The 13,386-nt window shown below is 39.0% G+C and overlaps 1 protein-coding gene across 1 annotated transcript; it reads left to right on the top strand.

Moving 5' to 3' along the window:
- The first annotated feature begins 679 nt into the window (after positions 1 to 679).
- Positions 680 to 12,786, top strand: vwa11 (von Willebrand factor A domain containing 11). Its single transcript, XM_089006953.1, has 18 exons — positions 680 to 762; positions 1,120 to 1,309; positions 1,646 to 1,782; positions 1,889 to 2,033; positions 2,168 to 2,261; positions 3,937 to 4,065; positions 4,458 to 4,644; positions 4,815 to 4,984; positions 5,141 to 5,253; positions 5,327 to 5,443; positions 5,532 to 5,705; positions 5,832 to 5,964; positions 6,895 to 7,047; positions 7,692 to 7,784; positions 8,258 to 8,526; positions 10,218 to 10,351; positions 11,922 to 12,081; positions 12,196 to 12,786. The coding sequence occupies exons 1-18, from the start codon at positions 701 to 703 to the stop codon at positions 12,574 to 12,576; spliced, it is 2,841 nt and encodes a 946-aa protein (XP_088863079.1). The 5' UTR covers positions 680 to 700; the 3' UTR covers positions 12,577 to 12,786.
- Positions 12,787 to 13,386: the final 600 nt, after the last annotated feature.

Below are 13,386 nucleotides of genomic sequence, written 5' to 3'. Positions count from 1 at the left end.
TAAATGTATATAGAAGTATTTTGAAGTTGATTATAAATTTGACAGGGAGATGGTGGAGCTGTCGGAGGATGGGGGTGATGTGGTGAAAGGAAGGGGTTCTTGTGATAATCCAGTGTGAGGAATTCTAGACTAGTAGTTTAGGGAGAAATTTGTGATGTACACCAAGGAGAGGTGGTATCACAATAATCGATATGGGAGTAGACTGTGGAGGAGGATAGCAATGGAATGAAGGTTGAGAGAGGGATGGAGATAATTGACTTTTGTTGGTGGAAACCAGATCCGGGGTGTGTCCTTTAATGCGTGTGGTGAAGTCTGCAAACTGATGAAAGCCAAGGCTGTCGAGCGAGGATATGAATTCCATGGTAAGAGGAAGGATGGAATTGTCTAATTGTATGTTAAAGTAATAAAATGTTTCTTGTTCAAATGTCATCCTAAAAAGGGGTCAAATTACGACAATGTACACTTCCTGGCGAGAGCCACATTCTTTTGAGATACAGCACAAGCACTGCCTTAGCAACAATAAAATGCTTTCTCTATACAATGTGTATCCTTATTTTTGTGCTTTGTTTCTTCATTCATTGAAACGCTGTTGTTCATTTATGTTTTTTTTTATTGTTGATTACTGTATTGACAATGACTCACATATTCATACGTACCTTGCTTTCAACGTAAAGCTCCACCTTCGCTCTATATAATCGACATGGTGGTGTTGCAACCTAAACCTTCTACGTCATTTCAAGCCAGCAGAGATTACCTGGCAAGGTACAGTAGATGTTTGCTTTCTTCTCTTTAAATTGCTAATTAAACAATCTATAGTTATACAAATGCATGTGATTTAATTCATGTACTGTTTCTCAAATTTATATTGGCTTCCGTGAATTTCTGTTTTTATTGTTTTATTTTCAGTAAAGCTTACTATTAGGTTTCTTGATTGTGTTTTAGTAAAATCCCAATGTACAAGTATTGGACAAATACCTTGGAGCTATTGGTCAAAAATAATACCGCGAACTGCACTAATCTGGTGGGATGTGTCACTTGACAATATTCAAGTTTGTATGTGTGTCTTTGAGCCCTTTCATTTCTACCTCCATGTAATTTATGTTTTGTTTCCTTCTTCAGAGAGAGCATGGCATCAGGGTTGGGATTTTCCCTTCTAGCCTTGATCCTATCAGGGCCAACTGTGGCCTTTGTCCCCATTGGGGGTGGTGCGTCCACTCATGTCAGCATTACAGGAACGGCCCTGTTGCAAAAAGTGACGGAAACATGTCGAGCCGTGGCTGAGGCTGCTGGTCATGAATTCAAACCCACGGTAGGATGGAAGTTGAACTTGACATCAAAGTCTTTCATTCGTTGGTTTGCTCTCCATTTTAAAGGGGAAGTCAAGGCCTACATTTTGTTCACATGTGGCCTTTTGCATTTGTAGAATATGAATTAAACAGCAAAATAGTTGATGTTTTGATTTTGGTCCTTTTATTTTGCCACTGGCTATCAACTGGTAATGACATTACAGTTTAAAAATAGTATCACAACTTGCAAATGCCATTTGGCAGAACCCAGAAAACAAGAGAGCTGTAAAAGGTCCTGAGCTATTTGAACATATAAAGAACTGATTTTGCAACAATCAGCCACCGATCTCTGACTACAGGGTTCTTCCCCCGGAGAGCTGGTCCAGGCCTGTCTTGGCCCAACAGCTACTGGTGAGGTGTCAGGGGTGAAGTTTTACTCTGCTCTGCAAGAGATTTACACCCAAAATGGACTCGTCGATCGAAATTTTGCCGACAGGTGGGTTTGAGTATATGGGAAAACAATTCATCAGAAGATGATCCGTGACAAGAGTAAATACTCTTCTGATATGAAACTGATTGACATGTGGTCCACATGATTTCAGTGCACCACATCATTTCAATTCGGAGGCCTTTTTGGAGGGACGTAGTCTCATTACCAAAGGTATGACCTCCATTAAGGCTAATATTCGCACTGAGAATTTCAAGGCTGCCAGAGAAACGTTGGGTCGTGTTCTTCATACACTTCAGGTGGGTGGAGTTTTATATGCGCTTGAGAAGTTAGGGTAAACATTTTGGTATAATGCACAAAACTAAAGAATAATGAAAAGGTTACCCAGAATCTAACACATCTGATAAATCAGAATATTCTCATTTTGTGACAGGACTTCTATAGCCATAGTAACTGGGTGGAGTTGGGCAACACAGAACCATACAATGCTCTGATACGCCCTGACCTTCCTTTGGAAAACCTAGCAGGTAAGGGTGTGTGTATGTTTGTGTGCGTGTGTGTGTGTGTGTGTGTGTGTGTGTGTGTGTGTGTGTGTGTGTGTGTGTGTGTGTGCGTGTGCGTGTGTCCGTGCGTGTGCGTGTGTGTGTGTGTGTGTGTGTGTGTGTGTGTGTGTACATGCACGAACACATTTATGACTGCTATCATAATTGCATCATTACTTTCAAGTGTCCTGGCTCACTAGTGGGTTGGGCACGAGGTCATCTTGATTACATTTCGCAAACAAGTTGGATAATATTTCTGCCCGGAGAAGAAAAGAAAATGTGCTGGCCTTAGGTTCGGGAAGTGTTAAATAAGTACGTGTGAATCTCATCATGTTAAATGACCAGTTTTATGTAAATATTCATTTTTACAACAATTTTGCAATGATTTGTCAAGAAAAAAGGAAGTATAATTATGGGAAATGAGCGTAACCAGGGTTTACAAAAAAAGTTTTTTTTTTAGATTCATTTGAATTAATGTGATCATGGATGTGTACAATATGCCTGTTCGCTCTAAAATTCTATCAGAGACTATCAGAAATCTTGTTCTCAATTAATACTCCATTAGGCCATACATTTCATAAATAACAAAACTCCAGCATGGCGCCAGGATTTTTTTCTCTCCTGGGGCTAAGTGGGTGGAGATTATTTCATTTTAAGTGTAATATACACCACAAGCATATTTGACATACAAATAATTTAATTTTACGAGATAATATTTTCCAAAACAGATAAGCTTAGTGACTAGAAAGCAATGCCGACAATATTCCACACGCAATAGTGACATCGGCATTCCCATGACAGTCACCAGTACATCCAAAATCCAAATGTATTTATTTAAGATGAAAAAAATTAAATATGCATAGGCCCTTGACTGCATTGTTCCGTATCATGATATAATGAGGAAATTGTATCCGTAAAGTCAGTGGTGGGCCGTGCATCGTGCATGTCACTCCAAGGCCTTCAGTCGTGCTACATCTGAATCAATCCGCAGCTGCCACTGTAAAAAAGAGCGTGTGATTTACTACACGTTCTGTACTTCAGAAATCAGTCAAATCAAAAAGATACGTTTTAGTTCTCCTACCATGTACGACATAAGTCGCGATCCTGCTGTCCATGTTTTGTTATGACATTGACAATTTATCCATTTGTTTTGGTGGGGTACCGAAAACAAAGAATAATCAGCATGGTAGCATCTCCATATCTATCTGAAAATTGCTATCCTGCAAAATAATTCCCACTTTACACATCTGAATACAGGTAACAAAGGACTTACGACCAGCTCGAATTACGACCACACATATTTACGACCACGACCTCCAGACCCCATTTTTAAAATTGTAATTCTACGCCTGGCACAGCAACGTGCTAGCAGGCTGGCAACGTGTACGACAATTTTGGCCAGTCTGCCAACATTTCACTCTCACACAGCAATTGACCATGTGACGGCACCAGAGTGTGTGAGTAATTTAGCCTACGAGTCTCTATTCAACATTTTGAATGGATTTCGACTTACGACCATTTTGACTTACGACCGTTTGGTCGGAACGGAACTCGGTCGTAAGTCGGATGTTACCTGTATATGTTCTTTTCCCTGCAATTTATCCACTGTCTAAATACATATTACAAAAGTATACAATCTGTTCCTCTTATGCCTCCGTAGACGTTGATACCGCCACGTGCCGTGATTGTGCCACAGGAACGTGTCCTAACCCAATCCTTCAAAACATCTTGAATGAAAGGATGTTAACTTCTGGCTACATGGGCATCTTTTCTAATAGCAAGCCTCAAGGTATTACCATCCATCATGCATTTGTAATACCAAACTGTATTTAATCCACATTGTACAATGTTAGTTGCTTTGCATCACACTTACCTTACATGCGAAAACTATATTTTTTCCATCAAAAGACAACTTTACAGCAAACCAACAATTGCACTGCTTTGCATTCATACTGAATACTGGTGTATTGACAATTGTTAATACTATAGGAAGTATGAAAGTATTTGGAATCTTTCTGATGTTCATCCTCTTTGTATAAATCCCTAACTTAAAGATTCCAGTTAAGCAAAGAAATTTTACTATCACATGTGGACAACCCCGGTCAAGAAACGGGTAACAGCATGCGGCATCATGACAAGCTGTGGCAATTCAACTTGTTTCTTGCCATTTACCTCCGTCAGGCAAATGTAGCCACGGAGGTGAATCTGATCTCTCTAGTACAACACTTCCTCGAGGAGGAATTCACAAGGATGAACTTCGCTCTGACAACGCGGGCTTCCACAATGCTGCTGTAAATGCAGCTACAGCTGCCAGTCTCCAGCTGCTAGAGGACATCCGTTTGACTGTGGGCAACAATGACTTCTTAAGGTGAAAGAATCTCAAAAGATAAACAACAAAAGTACATATTTGTATTACCAACCAGTCAAGATTTTTAGTGTTGTCTGTTTGTGTGTGTCAAATATTTAGATTGTTGTTGTTGTTGGATTTTTTTTTGTTTTTGCCTTGTTCACCTGATAATTTCAATTTCGATATTACAGATTAATGGGGATCACCCGTTCTGCTGTGGTGTGTTTTGTCATCGATAATACGGCGAGTATGTCTGATGACATTGAGGAAGCCAGAAAAGTTGTGTACAAAATCATTGACAGCAAAAAAGGAACACAAGATGAGCCATCAGAATACATTTTGGTAACCTTCAATGACCCACGTAAGAGGGCCTCGCCTTATTGAAACACTTTCAAATGTAAAATGCAATGACTGTGGAATAACAGGCTGTCAACACAAATATATTTACAAATGGGGCATCCATGAGAATGAGAAACAGATATCTATTATACTTTCTTCTGCTTTTTACTGTTTCCAGATTTTGGACCTTTATTCAGGACAACAGACCCTGATAAAATGAAAACCGAAATTTCAAAGATAAAAGCGACAGGAGGTGGTGACATCCCTGAGATGTGCTTTTCAGGACTTCAGGTATAGAAGAAAAAGTTGATTATTGAAATAGGACTTCTGTATGATTTAACCATCTTTTTTTTCCTCTCACCAGTTGGCTCTCACCGGTTCTCCTGCCTCCTCCCACATATATGTTTTCACAGACGCTACGCCGAAAGACATCCACTTGAAAAGCACCATCGTGGCCCTCATCAAAAGCAGCAAGTCTGCGGTAAACACTCATGTTCAATTGTTCTTCATCAACGCTTTCTATTCTGAGAGGTAAGCCTATTTTACCGGCCTAGTCATGATCTTGGCAGGTATCATTCTACATCACCACGTCAAGGCGGAGACGTCGCCGTTCTGTCAGAGCTTCTTCCTTCAATGACTACAAGGACCTGGCTCTCGCTTCGGGAGGTCAGGCTATACAAGTGTCCAAGAGTCAGTTGCCTCAAGCCACTAACCTCATCCTGGATACCTCCACTTCAGCTTTGGTAAGGCTAAATGAAGACTTCAGGTGCCATATAGAGTGAATTTGTTTTCTGATTGTTTTTTTCGAGAATCTGTGACATCAGTCCAACACATCCAGGATACGCCTCTGTTTGCTCTGCTCACTTCAGGTGACAGTTTTTCAGAGTGCGAGGGATCCTGGGAAGATAGAGACTTTCCCTTTTACGATGGACGAATCTCTACAAAATGTCACCATCTATATCACAGGACAAACACTCACTTTTACACTGACCAACCCTGCAGGTGCATTAATTACATTCAAGACACTGTTTTATGATCAGTACCAAATGAGATCCTGCATATTTTCCATCTTAATTTATTATAATTATTAACCATCCATTTTCCGTACCACTTATTCCTCATTAGGTCGCGGGGGGTGCTGTGTCGAGCCTATCTCAGCTGTCTTCGGGCAAAAGGCGGGGGACACCCTGAATTGGTTGCCAGCCAATCGCAGGGCACACAAAGACGTACAACAGTCACTCTCACACATAGGGAAAATTAGGAGTGGTCAATCTGCCTGCCATGCATGTTTTTGGGGTGTGGGAGGAAACCGAAGGACCCGGAGAAAACCCACGCGGGTCCGGGGAGAACAAGCAAACTCCACACAGGGAGGCCGGACCGGGACATGAACCGGCAACCTCTGCACTGTGAAGCCGGTGTGCTAACCCCTCATCTACTGGGCCACCTATTATTATTAATAATAATAATAATAATAATAATAATAATAATAATAATAATAATAATAATAATAATAATACATTTTCTTTCGAAGTGACTTACAAAATATTATTATTATTATTATACCACTTAACCAATACACAATACAAGTGCAAACAAATGTACCACAGAAATTGGAGCATATCGGAAACAATATAAGATGGCCTTAAATCAAAGTTTGGGTGTACCCCGCTTACGGCCCGAAGACCGGTGTGGTAGGCCCTTGCGCTCCTGCCATTTTATTGGGAATACGCATTGACAGCAAAACAATCACTGAAATTGTCGCTGTAAATTGTGCTTCTAGGCTTGGTGCATCTTCTTCTTCTTCTTATTATTATTATTAGTAGTAGTTGTAGTACTAGTAGTAGTACTACTACTAGTAGTAGACGTAGTTTTTATGACAAATGGCAATATATCACAATTTATAGAAAAATATTATATTCTTGCATACTTCAGGTGTGAGCCAAAGTAATATCGAGACCACTGGTGCGTTGGGACTCGTACAGACAGTCGGCAACCTGAGAAGAATTCTTTTGAATTCAGACCATCAGTTAGGCTCCTGGAAAATCAGCATCAACTCTAAACAGCCATACACAATTAAAGTTACAGGTCAGTAACGTTGTATTTAATACTTATACAGTACATGTCAATTGTATATTCTTGTTAGATTTTATACGCACACACACACAGACACACTCACATTATTATTACATTATTAGTATTTTAATTAATATTATATTTATTAATATTATTATCAGACAGACAGACAGACAGACAGACAGACAGACAGACAGACAGAGGCTAATTTCATTGTTTCAACTGTCAAAAACTGTCTGCCCCAGTTTTGTCTTGATTGTGCAAATTGGGTTGGACCAGCTGTCAAAGCTTACTGATCCTAGCTCTAGTGGACTCTGTATTTCCTTTAATGCGGCACATCTTGCATTGTGCCAGCGGAACACAGTACTACCACCTGTGACAACATGGTATTTTGACCATGCACTTTGTCAGTAATCTGGTCTATCACAAACACAAAGTTATGTCACATACCGTAGATTCACTAAATATATTGGGCAGACTTTTCAACATCAGCATGCGCAGTACAGAAAACATATGCAATGTAAAGACAAAAACAGCTACATCTTTTGTGCACAATACAACATTCAATGATGACACTGTAAGAAAATACAGATGATTTCAATCAGAAATTCGTTTTGGTTTGGATCAGAATATATTGAAGGTCTGTTGTGTTTCAGGTCAAAGTACAATTACCTTTATCTATGACTTTGTGGAGAGCTTCAAGGGACCTCACCCAGGTTATGCAGTGCTGAATGGGCTTCCACAAGCAGGTACAGAACATCCAGTCAATCATATCACTGCACCGATAAAGAGGCATGGAAGTGATTTCATCATATCTAACAACCATATAGACATTCAAGATTATTTTTCCAAAATGTCCGATAGTAAATGTCAAAATAATTTCTGAGTTTCTTAAGACGTTTTTACACAAATATAGGACAGTATGAGCACAAAGCCGCAAATCCTAATTGAATAACTTGTTTTTTTAACCGCTGCGGGGCTGTGGTTACTACAGAGAACAGCTAATCACGTTATCAGGTAAGAGGGTGCATGAAAGGGTTAGATGAACAAAAACAGAAGCAACAAAAAATACATTCATGTTAAATATTACATATTATTATACATTACAACTGAATGAAATAATTTCAGTAAGTGTAACCTTTCAGTGTAAATGATCCAAAATGATGTTATATAAATTTTATTTTAGCCATCAAAATTCCGTTTTTGTTTTCTTCTCTCCCAGGAAAGCCAGCCACCTTGATCGTCTCAGTTATGGGCAAAAGAGGTACATCTTCCCTCACGGTGGATAATGTTGCCCTGGTCGTGTCTGACACGGGAGCGGAAAGTAACGGTACAACAACTGTCATGGGCAATGGAGACATCTTGGTGACAGTTGATCAAGTGCCCGCAGGGGAATTTGTGGTCATTCTGAAAGGAACTGACAAGTTATCAAGTAGTTCATTCCAAAGGCAATCCACAACTCAGTTATCTGTCTCCAAAGTGAACATCCAGGTTTGCAAATAATCTACAAATTCCAATTCACTTGGTACATTGTGTGAATTGTAAATACAGTAAAGTCTCGTTATATCGATACTCAAGGGAGTCCGAAAAAATATCGATATAACCGGGACTATCGATATATCCGATCCTGTGCCGAACTGCATTAAACAAAAGCCGCCAAAAGAGGGCAGCCAAGCGCCATATAAGAAACGGAGCTGGCCATTAGCTCCCTTTTTTGTTCCCCCAATGTTACCTCAAAATGGCACATATAATTCTTTAATGATTGTAAACATGTATGCTTTAATCTTCAGAACTACAGTGTATTTGAAACATATTCATAACTGGATGTGTAACAAGAAAGCATATTATCCGAATCTGAAGCCATTGTTTGGATTCACAAGCAATGCAAGACGTCTTGGCGTGAAGTCATTTTTATTTGCATTTGAATAAAAAGTGACATCGGCTGTCCTTTAAAATACAGTATGGAATGTTAATAATTTTCAAAATCATCGCGCTTCAGCAGACAAAACAAGAAACATTGTTGCAAAAAACGATTGCATTCATATACAGTACAGTGGGCATGTACATAACACAACAGGGAAACTGCAACGCTTACATCTTACTGTATTATGTATACAATTTAAAAAAGTCATCAATCTTCTTCTGCTTCCCATTTTTACCTTTTAACACAAACACTTCAATCTCATCTGCTACACACGAGCTAGCGTCTGAAAATGAAAATGGCTCTGCTACACGGGTGATGGGCACGTAACCAAGTCACCTGACCAAGTCGACCAATGGCGCGACCGATGGCGGCTCACGTAACAAGACACGTGACCAAGTTGACCAATGGCGCGACGGATATATCGATGTAAACAACAAAAATGGCCGGCGGGGGATGAAAAGGAGCACCGTAATAACCGGATTATCGTAACAACCAGGTATCGTACTAAACGGTACTAATTATACATAAAAAGACTAGAAATGTGCAAGGGAAACGAAAATAATATCGTAATAAGCGGTACTATCGATATAACCGATATCGATATAACGAGACTTTACAGTACATGTAAATAATAAAAAATATTTGAAAATCATATTTGATCTATATATAAATAAATGCGCTACGAAGATGTGCTATTTAATGTTAAAACTAATCAATGTTCGATTTACTTGTTTATTTTTCAAATATTCAGTCACTTTGACCTTGATTCCTTAAAAATGTCACAAAAAATGTGGGGCAGTGGCAAATAAAGACTGGGAAAGTTAAGAAATGCTGAGGGAAAAAAAGCTACTCATCTGTGGAGGCCGCATCACTGGCAGTGTAGTTTCAAATGAAAAGAGTCTGCGTACTAGACTGCCCTACCTGCAGTCCTGGCGTGTCTCCCATTCATGTTCTCAAGTACCTTGACACTGGATGTTGTTAAAAGAAGATAATTATAACTAGCCTCTGTCTGAGCTTTTTTGGAATGTGTTATCGGCATTAAATAAAAATTGAGTGAATGCTTGCCACTCTCCACCCCCGACAGGGATCAACGTAAACATTAAGCCGTGTATTCAACTCATCATACATTGAAACATTTTGGCAAAATCATTATTCTCTGTTTTTACGTAGCATTGCACAGCAACCAAACTATGTTTGTACTTGTTATTATACAAATATTTTTTCTACTATTTTCAAAGTGTTGACTCTTAAATTTCAGGCCATGGTGAACACAAGTGTGGAGCCTGGGGAAGACTTTAACCTCCCTTTCAGTGTTATGACACACGGTCCAAGTGGTACATTTAATATCAGTGGAAGAAATGACAGAAACTTCCCAATGTCATATCCAGAGAGGTGAGCTTGTGAACGTAGATGTTACCCAAATTAAAATGCTCCGGTCAGAGTTCTTCATCGATATTGGCATATCACAAAAGCTCAGGAGTTCACCGCGCTGATGCGTTTATGTACGCCAAAGATGGGAAATGCAAATGACGTCGGAAACCAAAATGTTTTATCAGCGCTACCATCGGGTCACAGAACCACAGACTTCCTTATTAGAGTTATGATAAGTATACCATTTTTTGGATGGACACCTTTTTAATCGAATCAATTTACACCACATTAACTTAAGTTAGGTCAATTTTTCAAAAAAAAGTTAAACAATGAAAAGATAAACATATTCTGCGAGGTCAGTCAGGCTACTTGTGAAACTTATGTCGTGTACAAAACAACAACAAATTTAACATAAGCAAGTACTGCATATCAGGATGGTAATAAGAGCATATTTTTGTTTGATATGTAAACATAAAGAAACACCAGACAAGAAGCGTATTTCTGTCTTCAGGTGAATCAAGCAATTCAAAAATCCAAAAGTAACATCTAGTCGCTACAAACTGAATGTTAAGTTGTTTATTTTGGCATTTGAGAATGCTTTCATGTGTTTACCCAAAATCTATGTCACACTGAAGTGAGCACTCTTCTGTGTTGTGTTGCAGTGTTGGAGCCTCAAAGATGTGACAACAATCCTGTTATATGACAATTTTAGCGCTTTATTTGTGTTGTGCGTTCCTTTGAATTTAGATGTAATTTCTCTACGGGAATTCCTTTACCTCAACTCAAAATTACTCAAATTGGAAATCTTCAACAGCTATCATTTCTTGAACATCAATGGGCCTTTAGTTATGAACTAAATTATTTCTGTGAGCAAGTTTGTCATTAGATGTTCATACATTTAGGTACAATTTGCCATCGAAGTGAATGGAGATGCAATTAATCCATTCCATTCCCCAAATTAAGTTATCTTTACTTTTTCTAGCCACAATGAGGTTAAGTATCAACATAATCCAATACCGGAATAGGTAATGCAACACTTCTTAAAATGCAAAAGAATTTTCAGATGACAGCCATAGTTTATGCACATAGCCAATGATGGTTACACATTAAGAATTATAACAAACATCCATGCACTTGGACATACCAAGATCATTTGTATATGGAAAATAGTGTAGTATTTCAAACGAGGTAATATTTTAGACTAAAATGCTGTATGTAACTTACATTTGACACAAAAAGGGTACATTATAGTGACTCAAGGTTCCACTGCAGTTGATTTTCAAGCACCATATGCTCATGATATATTCGATAGAAACAGTCAGAGACATACAGTACATGCTTATGATTTATGCTTATCCCAGCACTTGTGCTACAAAGGAGAGTGTTGAAAGATTTTTCACCCCAAAAAATAGCGATGCAAAACATTGAAGGGGTGAAGGTAGCATGTTTTTATTTTTCTGTTTTTCCTTGCATGAGTCCCCAGGGAGTCACAAAGCTAAGATTTTGTACACCTTCATGAAACGAATGACTGAATTGTCATTATCCGTACTTGTATTGGTTTGAAATTACATTTCCCATCTTTTCTTCACAGACTTAGCTTGACAAGTGGAACATATAGCAATGGAACTCTGACCATTCGGCCACCTTCCAACACGGCATCAGGAACTGACATCACTTTGACTTTAGAAGCTAAATCATCCAATGGTGTTGATTTAAATTATGCCGTTCTAAGATTGTCTGTTGTGACTAAGGTAATCAAGCCTATATTTGCTTCATTAAATACGATGGCTTTCATTATTTGTTGGGTATCTTAAGAAACCTAAATATTCAAAACGGTAAAAATTCCATTTCTCCTTTGTCCTCAGATTACAGATTTTGTTCAGCCTGTGTGTGACGTGGTCAATGTGTTGGCTGATGACTGCCCCCGTGATTTGTCTCAGTGTATGTTTTACGAGTGGGAGCTGTCTGCAAAACTTACTGATGGAAATGGAACTGGGATAGAAAGTGTTTCCCTTCGCCAAGGGGATGGAACTCTATCATACACCTCCCTGAACGTTTCGATTATACAGGCGAGCTACAACGCCTCCTGCTGCTCAGAAATTGTTGAGTTTGTAGCTGTTGACAAAGTTGGCAATGTTGGCAAGTGTTATCACTCAATTGTACGATCTGCTGGCCATGTTGCTTTAAGTCTGTCAATGCCTTTGTGGTTTTGCCTCTTGGTGTCTTCTTGGATTCTGAATAACTAAAGCGCATTTTTCTGGTTACTCCAATGGTCTTATTACTAAACACAAAGGCTGCACTGATTCGACGATTTTAAATCGATACATTTGACGGGCACTAGGACCAGGCATCTCACCCATCAGGTGCACAGCGTGGGCGTCTTTAGGATGAGAATATTTTACTGCATTTGTCTATGTTCAAGTAAGATCCACTTGTTAGCAGTTGGAATAAAGACGTACTCCAGTCAATCGTGTGTTCTCCTTCCTCCACTGCTACAACATACCACAATGTTTTTTTTATATTTATTTGTAACTTTATGGCTGCAGGTGTACTGTATCGTTTAAATACCCATGTGTATATTAATTATCATAAATAAATCTTGCTTTGTGTACAAGTAATGCACCCCAAACGCTATTTTCAGTCATACGATTGTAAACTATATCTATAATGGATTCGTTGATCTGAGTTAAATACTGCACAAGCTTGTGTGCAGGAAGAAAAAATACTAACCAAACAAACAAAAAGCACACAAACCTTTCAGTTCCCTTCATGAGTTAACACAGCACATAAGTAGCTTTCTCGTCGAATGCTGTGGGAGAATAGTTTACATGCATTTTATGTGAGGGTACCCAATACTGTATTATGTCTTATGCTCATAATTCATTCACCAACAGCAATATTTAAAGTATCTTTCAACCAGTGACGTGCGGTGAGGTTCATGGCTGGTGAGGCACTGACGTCATCAGTCAGATTTACAACCATATGAACTCCAGAGAGTAGCATATTCACCATTTGATTGGCAACAGTTAACGTGTTTTGCTTAAAATGTCACGTCA

The sequence above is a fragment of the Hippocampus bargibanti genome, linkage group LG10, assembly GCF_051943395.1.
Source record: "Hippocampus bargibanti isolate YZ-2025 linkage group LG10, ASM5194339v1, whole genome shotgun sequence".
NCBI classification, from domain to species: domain Eukaryota; kingdom Metazoa; phylum Chordata; class Actinopteri; order Syngnathiformes; family Syngnathidae; genus Hippocampus; species Hippocampus bargibanti.
Note: the sequence above shows the minus strand (reverse complement) of the source record. Positions and strands in the feature narration are given on the sequence as shown.

Coding starts and splice junctions, on each gene's coding strand:
- vwa11 (XM_089006953.1), top strand. CDS start 701: ATGGTGGTGTTGCAACCTAAACCTTCTACGTCATTTCAAGCCAGCAGA. Junction 4,066..4,457: donor TTCTAATAGCAAGCCTCAAG/GTATTACCATCC, acceptor TACCTCCGTCAG/GCAAATGTAGCCACGGAGGT. Junction 7,785..8,257: donor GAATGGGCTTCCACAAGCAG/GTACAGAACATC, acceptor CTTCTCTCCCAG/GAAAGCCAGCCACCTTGATC.